General features: G+C 46.4%; 1 protein-coding gene across 1 annotated transcript in view; it reads right to left on the minus strand.

Annotated features, from left to right (window-relative positions):
- Positions 1-20,009, minus strand: part of TDRP (testis development related protein) — a 615,149-nt gene that overhangs the window by 524,087 nt on the left and 71,053 nt on the right. The window contains exon 2 of the mRNA XM_069606081.1: positions 18,966-19,438. Within this exon, the coding sequence (XP_069462182.1) occupies positions 18,966-19,055 (90 nt within the window). The 5' untranslated portion in view covers positions 19,056-19,438. The remainder of the gene's footprint in view (positions 1-18,965; positions 19,439-20,009) is intronic.

Raw genomic sequence — 20,009 nt, forward strand, 5'->3', positions numbered from 1 at the left:
CTACCTCATAGTGTTCATCAATTGTTGACATGTGCGTATAAGAGTACATTCAAACAACAGTGAGCTGAGATGTCAAGTTAAATCGTACACTGCGGTGTGCGCACAAATAGAAACCAACCAACTTGAGGCAAAGTTCATTGGTTTGCTCTTACCTGCTGGGTGGGGGGCGTGGGATCAGGAACTGGGTTCTCTTCGTCTGGTGACTACCAGTACGCAGCACTTGTTAATTTTCCACATTCTGGCTAGGTGTCATGTCCTCTCTGTTGTTGATTATTTGTTGTTTGTGTAAAGTAGCCAAGTCTCCTTTCTGTTACTTATAATTCAGTGGGCTGCGACCCACATGTGAAGGAAAGGGCGGGGCTACCGCCCGAGGGCCAGTTAACATTAGGATCATTAAAGAGTTGGATGCATCATTCCTGACTCCATGCTTCATTTACTTGATTATTACTTACCGTGATTGAAACGCATTGCATGCTGTGTATTGTATTTAACTCACAACAATGGCGACGAGGACCTGTTGATGCCGCGCCTTCGCCCAACCCGCTGTAGTCCTCACTTGGTCAGACAGGGCCCGTTGAAGACGCTGCATCTCCAGAGGCCGGTGAATCAGACGTGGCATCAACGCGAACTTCATGCGAGCTCCACATTTCCTGCTGCGCGCCTCTACAGTGAGACTCTCATACATTTATTTCAAAGGCGCAGCCACGGAGGACCTTCTAATCCTGTTCCCGCAAATTTACTATAATACGCTCACCGCGTATAACGCGTGCCAAGTGCACAGAGCAGAGGCACATCAACGAACACGTGCCAATGCACCCACGTCGGCACAGGGGCCGCCAATCACGGACTGCTACTTCGCTCTGATTCATGAGAACAACTAATCTGCTCAGCACAGCAGCCACCACACCTTAAATAACCGTGTGGTCATACTTCAGGATACGCCAACCACACAATGTCTGAAAGCAACGCAGACAGCGATCTACAGAGCCCGCAGTCCAGCCCCACTCTACGCCATGCAACTCCCAGGGAAGACGGTGGCACGGAATCCCTGCAACTTCAAGCCATGCAACACTGACATTTCAGACACCAGTAGCTTGGCACCCAGGTGGGCCAGATGGCTCAAAGAACTGCACATCTACATCGACGCATCTGGTGTGAGGGAGGTACGTCGACTACGAGGTATTTCATTACACTCGCTGGGTCCAGTAGTACGTGATATCGTATTTGAAATGCCAGAAGCCAATACTGACACATTTCAAGGTATAATTGACTCATTAAACACTTATTTTGCGCCATTGAGAAATGCTGACTACGAAAGACATTTTCCACACAACCGCGCAGGTAAATGGTGAAAACATGGACAATTTTGTAATGAGGCTACTGAGTGGAAGGAGGGGATATTCTAGACCCCCCCTTCCCCTATTCCTGCACTTCCTGGGTAGGCCCAGTCGCAGCTGCTTTGGGTTCAGGGCTCCGGCCCCAGAGCACTCGTGCGGGAATACCCCTGGAACTGCAACCCCCCCTTGTGACGTCCCTCATAGTAGTATAGAACCAGAGATGAATAAGACTCCATTTTGTACAGCACCAACTCCATTTTGTAATGTTAAAACAATTGTGTGATTCCAATGCAAGCATGCAGCTTTCCCAGTCAGACGCGCACAGCGAGCGAGTACTTCCCCCCCCCCCCACCTCTTCCCCCTTTTGCCGTCCCCGCAGTTGTTCCCATGAGAATACTGTCTGCGAGAATGCAACAAAATCCACACTGTATCTTCTGCCTTCCGTCTTACTTCACTGACCCAGATAGAACCCTGAGCTGGGGCCAGGGCAGAAGCTATCTGTCTCTATAAAACTTATTTTTACTTTTGTTGTATGTGAAGTTTGTTATGTTTGTTCTTTATGGAAAATAGTGTTCTTTATGTGGATGAGCATTAATGAACAGCTTTGACATTTCATGACGCGTGGTGTACTGATAGAGATGCTGCCTAGAAGTGTCGAAAAAGTAAGTGAACAGTTCAATTTGTAAACAGGATTGCATAAGTGTGTTGGGTTTGTCATATAAAGGGTGGATGAGTATATGTAAGAATTAGCAATTGAATTATATTGAGAAGAACATACAATGGGAGCAGAGACGCCTCTCGCTCATATTTGCAAGACTCTGCTGGGGTATGCTGAAAAAATAAAAAAATAAATAAGTACCACGACCAATGGGTCGTGGAGCTGAAAAGAGAAGGATTGCCCCAAGTTTGGGGGGGGGGTCTTTTGGTACTAGACATGGTCGCCACCTGTTTGTTCATTAAATATAAGGGGAAACAGTTGCAGAACAGAAGAGAAATATTGAACTTGGGGCGCCTGTTTGAGGAAGTGCCCCTGGAAAAATGTAGTGAGACTAACGCCTCTCCCCTGACAACAACTAGCAGTGAAGGGCCAATCATACAAGGCGAGGAAATGGTAGAAATAACACGGGTCTACACCTTATTGTCAAAACCAGTAACTTCAGAAGGATAGAGTAATCCGAAATATGTAGCACAGCCTACAGCGCCTCCCACAATAAAACCATCCGTTGCGGCGCCACCCCCTTATGAGAGCCAAAGGGAAACCAGACAGGCAAGTACCCCCACAATCGATATTGACAAACTTACACAGGATTTAGGCTCACGATTAACGATGGCTCGAACTGAGTTATCCCGCATAAGAGCTGTGGGAGAACAAGAGGGGGTCACTCACAGATAGATGGAAGAAGGGAGAAATACTATTTCGAATAAAGGACACCCCCACACGAATCACAGAAATAAATACAGCTGACAGTGAACGCGAGGTAGAAGAGGGTGGGGTGGCATCATATCGAGAAGAGGAATATTGGAGTGACTTAGAAGAACAAGAGGAAGAAGGTAGGAGGTTGGGGATTGCCACCGGTGGGGCTTCTTTGGGAGGGGGGCTGTCTGCCATGGAAGGATGGAGGGGAAGGTTAAGAAACAGAACTGGGCGCATGGCTGTGATCGGAAGGAAAGGGAAAAAGGAGAGTACTACAAAGGGGGGAAAGGGTTTACAGCTGCCACTGATAGATTGGGGGGCCGGAAGGCCGAATTACATACCATGGGCTTAAATGGACAAGAGCCCCCTCTTCATTATAAAGAGGGGGCTCCCAAAGGAAGTGCAGAAGGCCCTTGATAAAATAGCTGGGATAGAAGTCAAGGGGTGGCCTGAAATTCAAAGCATCATAGTACACCACTGTAAAAGGATCAAAGAGAAGGAAAAGGAGGTAGCCCAGCGGCGGTTGGCACACGAAGCTAAATTAGTGCAAAGCAAACTGCTGAAGGTCAGTGCAGTGGCGGCAACCAACGCAGCAGGCAAGGAGCGGGAGGAGGAAGACGGCCAGACGGGAATGCCAATGCAAATGGTGGCAAATTGGACAGGTAACAGCCAGGATCCATGGTTCAGGGAAAATCAGTATGAGGGACCACAGTGGCTACCGAGAGGGAGGAGGGGCAATAGAGGTGGGTTCAGAGGATCGAGAGGAGGCAGCGCGGGGTATGGAGGGCCCCGAGGGGGAATGCAAGGACAGTGTTGGAATTGTGGGAGGTGGGGACATTTTATGAGAGAATGTCTAAAAAAGCCCCGTAACCCCTACCCAAACGAACACCAGATCGGACACCCCCACCCAGAGAGCACCTACGGGCTAACGATGGGCGGGAATAGGAGAGATAGCCAGCTCTATCCAAGGAACATGAGTGAGCGCCCAATGCACCCGCAGAATACGTCTCCACACCCCCAGTGCCATGACAATATGACCCCCCATGCTACAATAGCAAATGGTGCACCAACTACGCCGTGTAGAGGGACAGCAATGGTATCCGGAAATGTTTTTGATGTAGATGATCTCCCGTGGCATTCAGCATAGGACAGCCCACAGAGAGCACTTGCGTGTCCACTGTCCAGTACTGTTGACAACCCGTAACGCAGCAGAGGAACCACTGGTGGGGGCGGCGATAGGAAACAATTCATACATATTTCTGGTGGATTCGGGAGTGGAAAAATAATGCCTCTAGGAAGGCAGGTTCCCGCTTTCTAATCGGAACATGGAAACGCAGGGGTTCTCTGGGGCGGTGGTCGAGGTTCCATACACTGAAGAGCTAGAGATAACGGTTGGGGGGGGGGGAACTATACGTGCACCCCTGCTGTATTACAAAGTGTCACCCATTAATTTGCTAGGGAGGGATCTCCTTAGCAAACTCAACATGACTATCTCCTTCATTGAAAGAGGGATTGTGTGCTCACGCCATGTGCAGTCCGCGCCATGTTAGTGATACATGCACAAGCGAATTTCCCTCAAACACGTGGCATACCCGTGAACCCAGACATGTTCATTCAGGGCCTGAGAATTCTCACGAGAGTAGTGCCAGAGTTGAAAAACGAAAAACGGAGGTTGTCCTCAGAATTTGTTTTCCGCCCAATCACAGACCCATAAATAGTGCCAGGATCCATAGTATCCTTAGACATATATGCAATACAAGTGTCATCTCAAAGAATAACATTAATAGCAATGGATATGCAGGGATGCCAGTGGAGAACAGTGCTGTGCATCAATGCCGATACAGCTCTGCGGGAGCTGACAAATGAGGAACTCTTTCATGACACAGAGGATGAAGGGGAAGTTGTGATGGAAATTGCTATCCCTTGTGATCTTATGATTCAAAGAAGAGAAGTACCACTACCCCTCGTAGCAGTAATTAAAGCCCCACCAGCATACTTTGATGAAGATATGTCCCAAGTGCCACAGCAGCTGTGGACCACAGGCCCACATGATGGAGGACTACTACATGAAGTGACCCCAGTAAAAATCAAGCTTAAACACGGGGCCATTTTACCTTGAGTAAAACAATATCCCCTGTCTAGAGAAGCTGAGGAAGGGATAAAAGACAATTCATGCGCTAATGGCACAGGGAATAATAGTACCATCTAACACGCCCTGTAATACTTGCATGTATCCAATCAAAAAAGCTAAGGAAGGGGCGTGGAGGATGATTCAAGACCTACGCCCCCTCAATGACGTAGTACAAAAAGAGTTCCCTTGTGTTCCGAATCCTGCTTCAATCGTATGTAGTATCCCGACAGAAGCCACTCACTTCACGGTAGTAGACCTAAAAACGCCCTCTTATCAATTCCACTTGATCAAGGGTCAGGATACCTGACGGCATTCACACTCGGGGGGGGGGGATGGGGAAGAGATATGAGCACTGTAGGTTGCCACAAGGTTACCACAAGGTTACTGTGAAAGCCCTAGTGTTTTCAACAGAATGCTGCGTGAAGATCTTGGAAACATACACACAACCAGTCCCATAATTCAATACGTAAACGAGTTGTTATTCGGCGGAAGGAATGAAAACGAGTGCAGAAAGGATTCCATCACTCTGCTAACACACCTTGCACAGAAAGGGTACAAAGTGGACAAACAAAAACTGCAATATTTCTTGACTAGGTGCTATAACTAGGTCAGTTAATATCCCAAGACGGCAAAAGAATCATACCTGACAGAGCAGCAGCAATAAAAGCAGTAAAAGAACCTAACACATTAAAAGAGATGCAAACATTTCTCAGCATGTGTAGTTACTGCCGTGCATGGATACTGGATTATGCAGCATAAACAAAGCCCCTTTTACAGGTGCTCAAGGAAGCGCAGCGGGAAAAAACCAACCTTGCAATGGACACAGGAAATGCACACCGCTTTTAACAATATCAAAGAACGGATAGCCACTGCCCCAGTTCTCACGACCCCCAATTATGAGCAGGAGTTTTACTTATTCTCACATTGTAATGTCACACTCATGATGGCTGTACTGACACAAAAGACAACTTTGTATCACAAGCCCCTGGCATTCTACAGTGGAGTTCTAGATGCAGTGATGCAGGGACACTGCATGCGAACAGGCTCTTGCAGCCGCCGCGTTTGCGATAGAAAAATGTTCTACCATTGTGATGGGATGCTCTGTCACATTGTACGTAGAACACGCCCCGTTTGCCATCCTTGAAAGATCAAAAAGTACATTAACGACTCAAAGGGCCACAGCATCGAACTGATTATTTCTAGTGCAAACATTCATATAGTGCGGTGTAAAAGTGTAAACCCAGCCACATTTATCACAGAAGCTTGCACAGAAGAAGACATGCAACAGCACGACTGCGCCACATACACAGGAGATGATGACGACACACCCAAAGCACATGAGAATGCACTGTTGAAAGGAGAAATATACTTTGTGGATGGGTCAGCCTCTATAGATTGTGAGACGGGAGAAAAGCACGTGGGAGCTGCAGTAGTGAGAGTGGAGGACGGGGAGTTTGAAGTAATTGTGCAAAAAAGGCTACTGCTGCATTTTTCCACCCAAGCAGCAGAGTTGGTAGCGCTCATAGAAGCACTACACACTGCGAAGGGGTGCATAGTACCAATCTATACAGACTCTGCCTATATGGCAACAACAGTACATGGACAGCTGGCAAGATAGGGGAGAAGAGAGTTCCGGAGGGCAGATGGGTCCCCAGTTCAGCACGCAACACTACTAGGGGAATTAAGTGATGCATTAAAAGAACCTGCACTTGTAGCAGTTGTGAAGTGTCAGGCCCATACGCGAGGTGATGATGTCATCTCACTGGGAAACGCGGCAGTGGACGGAGCCGCAAAGGATGCCTCCTATTTGCCAAAACCCCAACAGGTGAGTATGTATTACAGAAGGTAGTAGAAGATGCACACCAAGATGGGTTTAATTCATTACTAGTCTCTCAAATCATTGAGCTTCAACAAGATGCATCAAATGAAGAAAAGGAGATGTGGGTGAAAAGAGGGTGTAGCAAGTCAGCCACAGACCTGCTATGGAGACAGAATAACACTGGCAAGGTAGTGATGCCAGCAAAGTTGTTAGAGGTTGCATTTAAACAGTTACACTTCCCAGCCCACAATGTGAAGCAGCACATCATCGCAGACATACAAGAAAATTGGTTTGCCCCCGGAGTACAGGAACAGGTAACCAAGCTAATAATAGAATGCGTTACCTGACAAATGTATAATTCTAGCATGACATTACGGACCCTTAGGGGAACATTACCAAAACCCAAAGGGCCCTTCAGAGAACTATATATAGATTACGCAGATATGGGAGAGCGCTGTAATGGGGCTCGGTATTTGATTGTTGTTGTATGCCCCTTCTCCCGGTGGGTGGAAGATGGCCCCTGTGCTCACCCAGACACACGGTGCGCTGCCAAATTCTTAGGGAGAGAGGTTTTTCCCTGCTGGGGCATCCGTGACATCATAGGTTCCGACAACGGAACACATTTTGTGAACATGTTTAAACACATCACTGCAATGCTAGGGATAACCCACAAGCTCTGTACGATTTATCATCCGCAATCAAATGATTGTGGGAAAAAAAGAACGGATTGCTCAAGAGTAGATTGTCAAAACTGTGCCACACCCTCAAGAAGAACTGGGTGTTTGCCCCTGGCAGTTTTTGAAATGTGAAACCAACCCAGCAAGGACCACCACCTGTCATCCCATGAGACCGTGACAGGAAGGAGGATGCATACAGCCCACTCTCCCCTGCGCAGGAAATCAGATGCACACCAAAGTGCAAAGGTTTTAGGAGAGGAATTCCACGAGTACCTCAGAAATTTGACAAGAGCAGCTCGAGCTATAGCCAAACAACTAGCACCCCCATTTACACAGGAAAGCGCTACTGACACAATAACACCAGCCATGGATAGCCCGGACTGCCAGTTGATGACAGGCGACATGGCATACGTGAGGAGTTTTGTGCGAAGATGGAATGGGCCAAGGTTCCACGGTCCATACAAGGTAATATACTGCACGCCTACTGCAGTCAAGGTTCAGGGCTTGAGGTACTGGGTGCATTTGATAGATGCTCGTAGGGCCCATGGGAGCACAGACCACAAAGGTAATAGGGACGAGCATAGCACCCAAACGTGCAAAAAAATAATAAAAAGGTGTAGATAAATGTATAGTTTCTCTGAACATCGATGGTATGTGCGACACGATGAAATATCTCTCTCTCCCTCTCTCTCTCTCTCTCTCTCTCTCTCTCTCTCTCTCCCTCCCTCCTTCCTCCCCCCCTCCCCCCGACTTGAGATGTGGGGGAGGGAAACTGAAGGACGCAGAATAGTGAAGTAATGATATCCCTGAAGTTCATCTGTGAATGCAAAAAGAGGAAACAATGAATATAGAAGGAGCCGAATTTAAGCGGCAAAGTGTATTTATGTAAATTATAAAAAAAAAAAAAAAGGTGATATGCGTGATTAACAAATTTTTCTATTTCATTTATTAGGAGGTACAATGGGCATGGATGAGGCACCGACTGCAACAACTAATAGTGTAGATAGAAATAGAAGGAGGAGATATGTGTATCCTAGTTATTCATTTGAGTGCATGTTGTTTGTGTGCGCAATATTATTCTTTTCCACACTGTTTGGCATGTTTTTGTATTGGATCATCGTGTATATTTCAGTTAATACTGGCCAGGGGGGTGTGGGTATATAAACTATCAAAAAGGGGACAATGGCACTCCAGGTATTAGACCCAGTGAAGCAATACGAGCCACCCCCCAGTCCTCATATGTGAATGAATCAAATTTCATTGTGTACACGATGATCGAACTCCCTCAGAAATTACGTGGGTACAGAATAACCAATACCCAACAACCATGCCAGTTTCTGAAACAGCCACGGTAAAAAACAACCACTGGAGAGGGGAGTGATAATGACAACCAAATGGCCACCACCTATTATAACCTATATGTTACTTTGCATTTATATAGCACCTTATGTACCATTGGTATGATGTCAAGGCGCTGGTAGGTTGAACGCCCTCGGGAACCGTAGTTCAAGGAGAGAGAAAGGGAAAGAGAAGGTGCGTATGTACACCGGATGTGTGCAGCAGGTGTGGCACTCGTACGATAGCTGCTTCTTAGCGGTAGGTGTGGTGGTTGGGAGATCGGGAGTATGTGTTTATTCTGGCAGGGTGATACTAGACCGATTCTGGCTGCATTAGGCCCGAGGAGAATGCCTAGGCTGGCTGGTGTGCAACCAGCTGTGTTTAGTTAGGATGATGGGGAGTATGTGACAGGTGTTGGTATGAGAACAGCTATACCGAATGTGTCATAGTATCACTGTGTTCTAATTGAGTGGTGGTGTATAGAAAAGAGTAATCATGGTGATGTTATATGGTGGTTTTCAGTAGGTGCTTGAGATCGAGCGCCTTCATGCTCCAACCGTTCCATGCACTCCAACCGTCGTATGCACTCCATCTGTTCCGTCTGATCCCCACACTCTTCATCCGCTCTACACTCAGTTCCACCCGCTTCTTGCACCACTTGCAGTGAGGCCTTACCCAATTTCGAAAAACATTGAACCTCTGTCGTGGAGTGGCCAGACGCCTCGTCAGCTGACGTGCGACCTTCGGGTGTCGATTTATGCACGTCGTCTGTTCTGTCTTTCGACAGTCGGGGCCTGTCATGTGGCTAATGGGATCGTAAATGCTACAGAGGTCAGTGAACCTGTTCCTGGACGTCGTGCGTGGGCCCTTAGTCAAAACCCACGTCGAGTCTCTGATCTGGTTTGTGTGTTTACTGGGGGTAACCGTAGTCGAAGAGGTCTTGATAGTCAGTGAAGTTTGCAAATATCCCACAATGGGAGGGGAAGGAGGGTGGCACGCAGGCCCAAGGAAATTGGAGCGGTAGGCCTAGAAGAAAGAAGAGGGAACCAAAACAGGAAAAAAATGGGAGGAACATTATAAAATTGGCCTCAACGCAGTTGATAACCCTCAACAGTCAAACAAATTGTATGCAGACATGAGCAACACAGCTAAGCAAACAACTAACCAAAGTTGTTATGTGTGCTCACTAATACCCATGCCTCAGGCACACCTAAGGTGTTGCTGCCACAAGAAATTCCATTTGCAGAGGCCCAATGTCTCCTACATCTTGCGCTATGCCGTATAAAAAAAAACTTTTCAAGCACACACAGTTTCATTTTAACTTTTGCAGAACGAGCGAACATGCTACTCCCGGCCGCAAGGAGTAATTTGTGTGAAAGAGCCTTTCCTGGTAATCAAGGGAATTTTGCACATGGACAATAAATGGCAGAAGGAAGAAATACTATGCAAAACAGAAGCACTACGAGGGTTGTCTGAAGAAAAACTCTCATGGGTACAGAAAGCATGCGCTCCCATATGGACTGAGCACGTAACTAAACTGACAAGGGTTACCGCCATCGAGAAACCCTTCATGTTGCAAAAGAACATTAGTTATGAGCTGTGTTTTCATGGAGACGGGAAAAGGGATATGGGGAAAAACAAAAACTGCTGCAAAACTCTCATAATTCCTGACATGAGAAAAGGAACGCCCGCAATGATGGACACATACTGGGTTTGCGGCAATATGGCGTACCTGCAGCTCCCGCAATCCTGGAGAGGAACGTGTTCCGTGGCAACGCTACATTCTGCATTGATGGTGATTACAGCAAGCCATATCCATTACAGAAAAACACGTGCGGCGTCCCCAAATTAACCATCGCCAACATCGCCTGAAGCAAGCCCCGTGTACACCATAGACAAGGAAGGTGTGCAAAACTCACTCCAAAGCAAAAAACAATCCTCGAACTACATTTCGGCCAAATCATCAGAGCTCCTGGCCCAAATACTGGATTGATTCCGTTTGTTCAGTTCCGTAGAGACATTCTTTGCATCCCTCGTTCCCAGCATCCAGACGAGAGCAAATGCCAAATGGTTACAGATTACAATGTGGGAGCTCATCCAGTTGGCCAACGACACTGATGAAGGGTTTAATGCCATCAAAGTGGAGCTCAGAGCCCTGCGGTTAATGACAATGTAAAACAGATATGTGCTGGACTTGTTAACAGCAATCGATGGAGGTGTTCGTCGAAGAATCGGGAGCGCATGTTGTACATTTGTACCTTCTGCAGACCTGAAACGGTTCCCTCTCCCATGTGATAGAGGCGGTGCACGACTTCGGAGAGCGGATGAAGGACGAAGGAGGGGCACAGCCCAGCACCTGGTTTGACAATCTTTTTTCATGGGTACCGTCTTGGCTAGGAATAACAGTAAAACTCCTCATACCACTCGTCTTTTTACTTCTCATTTTTTGTGTGTCAATTGGGACTTCGATGTTGCGCAAATTAATTAATTATTTTTATATGTTTATATTGCGCTACAGCCCGTGGGCATCAGAGCGCATTACATAAAAACAGACTGGAAATGAAGGAAAACAGGACAAGGCGAGAGCCACATAAAACAGAACATGTAGAAAGAGATGTTGGGCTAACTGAAGTAACTAAGAGTAGGCTCTTATTTGAAGAGAAGTGTCTTTAATTGTTTTCTGAAGAATAGATGGTTGGTTTCCAATCTCAGTGTGGGATGAATTTTATTCCATTTAAGGACTGCTTTGGTCGTGAATGCCCTACCTAATCCCTTTGCTTTTTTTGCTGGAATGACTTGGAGATGACCAGTCTTATTCGATCTCAGGTTGCAGTATGATTCATACCATATGAATAGTTTTTTTTTTTTGGTAGGTTGGCTCTTTTCCATATAAACATCGGTGTACTAGAGTGATGGCTTTAAATGTGATGCGTTCCTCAATCGCCAGCCAATGTAGATCCTTTCTGTCCTTTGTGACATGCTCTCTCTTAGGTTTGCCGGTGATTGTTTTAATAGCGTTATTTTGCACATGCTGTGCCAAATGGTGCAATGATGATAGTAACAATGGGTCGTGCAAATGGTGTGGCACAAATCAAATAAGAGGCAGAAGTGCAAACAGGGGAGAGTTCAGAGCCCAAATATAGAATGACTGCCATATATAACACAGGGCACATAGTGGACAGTTTATACCACACGACCTTAAAGGAACCCAGAGAATTAGAATGGTACAAGGAAGTATGGGTAGATCCAAAAGGTGATGGGTGTATTTATATGAGCGGCACCCCGGATGAATATGCTAGAAGAGGACATAGCCACAGAGCGGTATGTAGGGCATGGATGCTAATAAAAGGGACACCTGCATGGGACGAAGCAGTGGCAGAAGAGGAGTAATGTAAGAGATTGGGACGATTACAGTATTTGTTAAGTAACGAAAAGGGGGAACGAGTGGAAGGAGGGGATATTTTAGACCCCCCCTCCCCTATTCCTGCACTTCCTGGGTAGGCCCAGTTGCGGCTGCTTTGGGTTCAGGGCCCTGGCCCCAGAGCACTCGTGCGGGAATACCCCTGGAACTGCAACCCCCCCTTGCGACGTCCCTCATAGCAGTATAGAATCAGAGATGAATAAGACTCCATTTTGTACAGCACCAACTTCATTTTGTAATGTTAAAACGATTGTGAGTTTCCAATGCAAGCCTGCAGATTTCCCAGCAAGGCGCGCACAGCGACCGAGTACTTCCACCCCACCTCGTCCCCCGTTTGCCGTCCCTGCAGTTGTTCCCATGAGAAGACTGTCTGCGAGAATGCAACAAAACCCACACTGTATCTTCTGCCTTCCATCTTACTTCACTGACCCAGATACAGCCCTGAGCTGGGGCCAGGACAGAAGCTATCTGTCTCAATAAACCTGCCCAACACCCCCACAGACCCTGCCCATAAAAAACATGATGCCCCCAGGATAGAGTCAACAGCTAAAAATGACCCTTGAATTCGGCTTTGATCCTTTATGACTAACATAGATAGAGCGAATATACCTCTTGCAAACAAGATCATGTAAACCTAATGTGGGCCAATGTGTGTATAAGTAACCAACATAATATGTATGTATAACCAGAAATCCTCATTTGAAACCTTAATAATGAGCGTATGATGTATACTAATGTGGGTGATAAGAATGCTCATGGAGATAACTTGCGACAATGTAATGCATAATCGATATGACCTTGTACACACCAGCACGGAGCTACCTCATGCCCATTAATCTGTACATTTAAATGTAAATATATGTGTAACATTGCGTAAGAATAATGTAGTGGCTAGCCCCTCCCAGCAAGCCATAATCTTTGTTAAGGTGCGCATATAGGCTGCAAGACATGAATCGATTTGCTTCCTTACATATGCAAAAGAAACATTCAACCAAGTATGCATTTTTTGAACTCTGTCGTTTCTCTTTATAATGATAAGAATGTCGAGCTAAAATGGGTAATATAGTATGTTTTAACCTAGTATGATTTAAGCACAACTCAGCAAGCCATGTGTAAAAAACCTGGATGTACAACTGCGTTCTAAATAGCCCTGTCTCATTGTGCAACAAGAAACTAACTCGCAGGGAAGTCTCGACTCTCCCATGCCATCAGGGTGTCAAAATAGGTCAGCAAAGAGTTAATGATGTTTGGACACTCGATCATTGAACCCCCACAATGAAATGTATACCCATAATTATATGTGCTTTTAGTGACCCAGTCATTTCAGTCATATATTCAGAATCTCCTTTGTTGTTACCAGGTGGACACCCCCGACCCTACAATGACCCCAAGAGCTCTGCCCATTAGTCAGTATATCCTGAATTGTCTAAACAAATCATGTACAGCATTTAACAGATGAAGTCTGATCTAGGACCAGTAATAAATAATGTACCTTTGAACTATGTTTTGCAAGTATTAAGATACAGGTCTCTAAGGTCACCGGACAAACAAATTATGGTAGTGAGTGCATGGGAATGTGTGCCCTCAAGGGCAAATGTCACATTATCGGGGCATCAGAAGCAACACAAGTATGTACGCATCATACCAATCCGATGAGCCCAGCTGACCGAATGACCCGGGACACCTCGTTATTTCATCATGTGCCTTCAAACCAATTGAACTCCTCCGGCCCTTTGGCACCTATAGGTGACCACTCTTAGTGTCCAATCCCAATTGTCTTTGTACCCCCTAAGCCTTCCCACAGTTGATGACGTTTTTTGTGTATATAACTAACCTGTAACAGGTTTTCTGCAGAGCGCTCTCGGCGTGAGCAGAGTAGAATCTGCTTGCCCTAGTCTAGATAAAGCTTTCGTTACCTCCAGCACTTGGTCTTGGTCTCATTCCCTCTTGGGATGTGTCATTATTGACTCCGTCAGGAGGTTTAATTGTATTTTTGGGGGTCTCTCACTTACACTACGGAAGAGGGCCAAATGTTGTGACTTTGATCGATATTCTACAGAAGAAGCACTCAAATCGCAAGCCATCGCCGGCTGTGGATAGCCAGATTTCCGCAGAAAACTCCAGAAAAGCAGAACACTTGATGAAATGCTTCAGCTGGCAAGAGCAGATTCAGCACTAGCATTGCAGACGGAATCACTGGGAAACATCAAAATCACGCAATCTGCTGCAACAGCAATGGTATGTCCCATTCGCACACATGTAGATACACCGGAACAAAAGAAATGCTATAGGTGTGGATTTAAATTTCCTCACGTTTGTCCATGCCCTGCAATAGGACACCACTGCGATAAATGTGGTGGCGAAAACCACTTCCAGTCCATCTACAGAAACATCAAATTCTTGCAGTCGACTGAACCAAGCAATGAGTCATGGAGACAAGAAGGCCGCAACTCTGGGCGGGAAAGTCCACATCCAAGCAGGTGGCACCCCTCTAGCATCAGTAGGGGCCGCTCCCACAGCTCATCACGAGAACAGCCACACCCTGCCAGACAACGAGATGAAAGGAGAGACAGCTCCAATCGCCGCAAGAGTAGACATAACTCTCAACAAAGGAAATCAAGACAAAGAATTAGATATTTAGATGAGTCACCACGAGGGAGACATTATTCACACTCATCATCATCCAGCGGAGACCGCAAAAGAGGGTACGTCTTGCCATCGGCAACAACACGGCCGTTGAACACAGCCCAACACTACTACTTAAGCTAAACGGTCAAGAATTCCTGATTGACACCTGTGCAACGGTAAATGTAATCAACGACATCATCTACAAGTCTCTTGACACATAGAAAGAATTAAAAGAAGCTGACACCTTAATGTACCCCTACGGTTCGAACAAACCACTCAATTGTCAAGGCATGTTCCTCTTCGAACAAACCACTCAATTGTCAAGGCATGTTCAGCGCCACCTGCCAATACAAAAACAAGTGTCAAAAGGTAAAAAATGTACGTTATAAAAAGGAGAAGTTCCAGGGGGCAGTATACCCAGTTTCATGTCAGCCATCCAAATGGGCCTCATTCATATCATGTACCAAATCATGTCTGCATATACCACCAGCCCAAAGGACATGATACAAAAAATGTTCCTGCCACTCTTCAAAGGACTGGGCAAATTAAAAAGACAAACAGATCAAACTACACATTAACCCTCACATTCCACCGACTGCTCAACACTACAGGGGTATCCCCCTCAATATCCAGAGACAAGTAGAGGATGAAATACAATCTTTGCTACAAGACATTATCAAACCAGCGGCAGGACCCACGCCGTGGGTATCGCCAATCGTACCCGTACCCAAAAAGGAGAACAAAACCAGCATACGCATCTGCGTAGACATGAGGGCCCCAAACGTAGCCATTGAAAGAGAGCGTCATCTTGCCCCCAGAATGACAGACATGATGCACTTACTTCACGGTGCAAAAGTGTTCTCTAAACAAAGGCTACTATCAGCTTGAACTGCACCCTTCGTCAAGATATATCACCACATTCTCAACCCATCTAGGCTTATTCAGATACAAAAGGCTCAGCTTCGGAGTGTCATTAGCGGCCGAAATCTTTCAAAATGAGATCCACCAGGTAATTAAGCACATTCCAAATTGCCTAAATTACAGTGATGACATTTTAATCTTTGGCACCCCTCAGGAAATGCACGATGCCACCCTCAGAAGAGTGTGCTTGGCACTCAAAAATGCACACCCGACACTCAACCCGGACAAGTGCGAAATCAGCAAATCAACCCTCAAATTCTTTGGACTCATTCTCGAACAACGGTCTGCAACCGGACCCTGAGAAAGTACAAGCACTGATAGAGGCTCCCACTCCCACCTCAACATCAGCAGTACGCTCGTTCTTGGGAATGGCAAGTTACTGTACGCGCTACATTCAAGACTTTGCGTCAGTAAGCACACCCCTTTGAACACTCACGGGGAAACATCAGGAATTTCACTGGTCGAATGAATGCAAAGAAGCCTTCCAAGAGATCAAAAAGCGCATTGCATCAGCCTCGTGCAAGGCCTACTATGATCCAGAATATGACACTGAACTGACGGTAGACGTCAGCCCAGTGGGGCTAGGAGCAATACTGGCGCAGTCAAAACCAGCACCACCGGACTCTCCAAGACGCATAGTGGCATATGAGAGTCGCAGTCTTTCAACAACTGAATGTGCATATTCACAACCAGATAAGGAAAGTTTAGCAGTCATATGGGCTTGCAAACATTACCACCTATTTCTATATGGGTGCCCATTCACCATCATCCCCGATCATCAGGCCCTCACCACCATCTACGGCAAACCCACAGCCGAAATGCCAAACACGAATCGCCAGGTGGGGACTGAGGTTACAGGAATTTTCATTCAAAATCATCCATCACCCGGGCAAGGACAACAACCCGGCTGATTTTCTATCAAGGTACCCACTTCCAGCCCATGACGAACATCAGTCAACCAAAGCAAACCAATACATCAACTACTTGGTAGGAAATGCACTTCCCAAATCCATCACAGTAGCTCAACTCAGAGAAGCAAAACAGAACAACCTCTTAATTCAGACAGTTCAATAGTGCTTGAAGTCCAGCCAATGGCAAAGGAGACATTGTCGGGGACAAAAATTTTCGGCGAACGAAGAGAAACATTTCCACACATTCTAACTTATTAAGCACATGCTATCAACATCACCTGATGGACTCCTGTTAAAGGAAAACAGACTGGTTATCCCATCCAACCTACAGGAACAAGTACTAGACATCGCTCACTCGGGACACCGGGGGGTGGTGTCGACCAAGAGACAACTCAGAACCAAAGTATGGTTTCGCCACATGTATGAGAACGTTGAATCACTCCTGGGCAAGTGCCTCGCATGCCAGGCTGTTGCCCTATGCACTTTCCCAGAGCCACTCAAAACGTCAAAAATGCCCCTACAAGTTTGGGACGAAGTGGCCATTGACATGTTTGGACCCCCGACAAATGGCAAATATGTATTAGTGATTGTTGATTAAATGTCTCGATTCCCTGAGGTGCACCTCATCCACTCCACGAGTGCTCAGGCAGCGATACAAGCACTTGATAAAACCTTCGCAGACTATGGAATCCCATCGATTGTAAAATAGGACAATGGACCACCTTTCAATGGACACGACTTTGCCATGTTTGCAGAACACTTGGGTTTTCAACATTGGAAAATCACGCTGCTATGGCCACAAGCCAATGGCATGGCAGAAAAATTAATGAGCAACCTAAAACGTGCCCTACAAATCTGCTCCATTACCAATGGATTGTACATGCAAGCCATCTGCACGCTGCTGCGAGAATATAGAAACATCCCACGGCTCAACGGGGGAATGCCCATCTGCCTTAATGTTTGGCCGAATAATACAAACCACGCTGCTACACAACCCACGCACTGTCCTCCCCACTACCTACATCGACAGTGCACGGGCAAAAGACATAACAAGCAAAACGAAAATGAAGGAATACGCAGACCACCAAAGACAGGCGAGACCAAGCCTCATCCAAGTAGTAGACCAAGTACTGGTCTGCCAAAGCCTAAACGCCAAGGACACCCCGGCGTTCAAGCCTGAGCCAATGACCATGACAACGGCTGAAAGTCCCCAAGGAACCATCACATGAAATTCATCGTTCTTCAGAACTCTTGAAGGTGAGCAAAAACCAGTGAACACCACCGTGAACATGGCAGATGAATCTTCGGACATAGGCTCTGAATACAGAGAAGACAGGGACGCGGATGACAGTGACAGCGACAACCCTAATATAAGTGCAACTCCACTTACACGAAGCCTGTCGCGAAGGACGATATGTAAACCGTCCAGATGGATCGAGGAACTGAACTAAGAAACTTCCACTATATATTAAGCAAGGGGGAGATGCCATGTCCTCTTTCTGTTGTTGTTTATTTGTGTAAAGGAGCCAAGTCTCCTTTCTGTTACTTATAATTCAGTGGGCTGCAACCCATGTGTGAAGGAAGGGGCGGACCTACCGCCGAGGGTCAGTTAACATTAGGATCATTAAAGAGTTGGACGCATCATTCCTGACTCCGTGCTTCATTTAGTTGATTATTACTTACCGTAATTGAAACGCATTGCATGCTATGTATTTTATTTAACCTAACCACATCACCCACTTATCGTGTGTGTGGTCATAGAGACTACTCTATGGAAATGTCAGTTAAGCAAATTGTTAAGAATTAGGGTCAGGTCAAGAGTGCGCACATTAAGTTATTTATTTAGTTTGACATATGGTGACAGCAGGCACTGCCTCAAGCAGCAGGCACCAACTGACTCTATATGGAATGCTCTCAAAGAGCAACACTCTGAACAGAATACATTACCTCACAGTAGAACAGAATAGGAATGAATCAATGTACAAAAGATTACATGTACAGATACAGGTTAGACCATAAAGAAATGATGCTTAATACAAGTAATAAAAGTATTATCCCAACACAAATACTGGATTTAGATTTAATGTTAAAAATATGTGTTGTGTGTGACTGACCCCTCCTCATAATTTCCCACATTAACCTCATCACTCGGTAATCCAACACATTTTTATTCTTGCTAAAGCACCTACCCTAGGACTGCCTCCATCCGCTCTAGGTTTACTGATTACGTGGTAAGTAAATTGTTGACATGTGCGTATAAGAGTACCTCCAAACAGCAGTGAGCTGAGATGTCAAGTTAAATCGTAGACTGTGGTGTGAGCGCAAATAGAAAACAACCTGAGGCCAAAGTTGGTGGGTTTGCGCTTACCTGCTGGGTGGGGGGCGTGGGATCAGGAACCGGGTTCTCTTCGTCTGGTGAATCTTCTATCAGCACGCGGCTCTTGTTAATTTTCCACATTCTGGCTAGGGAAGATGCCCTGCCCGGCCGAATTGTACTTGATATTTACCAGGATAATTTATTCCATGTGCTGTTTGTTACTTAAAACAAGCAACAGTAAAAACCGGTGCGTTTCCTCGGTCAGCAGCGGTCACCCGATTCACCGAACCATACGGTGCAGCCTCCCAATCGAGGATGGATAGACAATTCCACTTTCTGAATTCACTCCGCCTCCCGCAGTTTCGATTTAACAAGAATAGGGTGATTTCCAGATAATCCGTCCTTCAAGCGGCTGCCGGTGGCGGGATTTCTCCGGCTAGCATTCGACCCAGTCGTGCTGCGGGCGTCGGCTGGCAGTTCTCGTAGCTGGAAGGAAATGCGGCACAGCTGCCTTGGAAGGAGACCTGCAGGAGGTGGGAGGAGGAAAGAAGAGCATGGGATGAATCAGCCGGCAACAACGAGGTCAGTCAGTCACGGGCGAATAGTTTGAGAAAGTAACATAACGGTTCTCTTTTACACATATGATAAAACATGTATCTATAACGCTGAATAGCTAGTACTGCAAGGCTTGATAGAAGGGATTCCCCCTACCGGCCCGTTTGGAAAAAAACTTTCTCGGACACTACAAAAGAAACGTCTGCGTACTCTTCACCTGACGCAGTCTCCCCTCAGTGGGCGCCGGCCACGGCCACCATCTTGGATTTTGACGGTCGCCATTTACAAAAGCTGGTTGTCCAGGTAACCAGAAGGAGCGTCCTCTCTCCCCTCCACCCCACAAACAATGGTAGAGGGGAGCACCAGAACATTGCCCAAGGGCAACCAAGCCCATTTTCCCCCACCCCAAACCCGATACAGACAAAGCAATTATCGCTGCCACTTCACGGACACACTCCACCTTTAATGACAATCGTATTGCGCAGCCACTGCCAGCTTCTGTAGAATGTGTTCCTATTCTTTCAGGATTAAATAGCTACA

This window comes from Ambystoma mexicanum, chromosome 4p, assembly GCF_040938575.1.
Source record: "Ambystoma mexicanum isolate Mex_15411 chromosome 4p, UKY_AmexF1_1, whole genome shotgun sequence".
In the NCBI taxonomy this organism is placed as follows: domain Eukaryota; kingdom Metazoa; phylum Chordata; class Amphibia; order Caudata; family Ambystomatidae; genus Ambystoma; species Ambystoma mexicanum.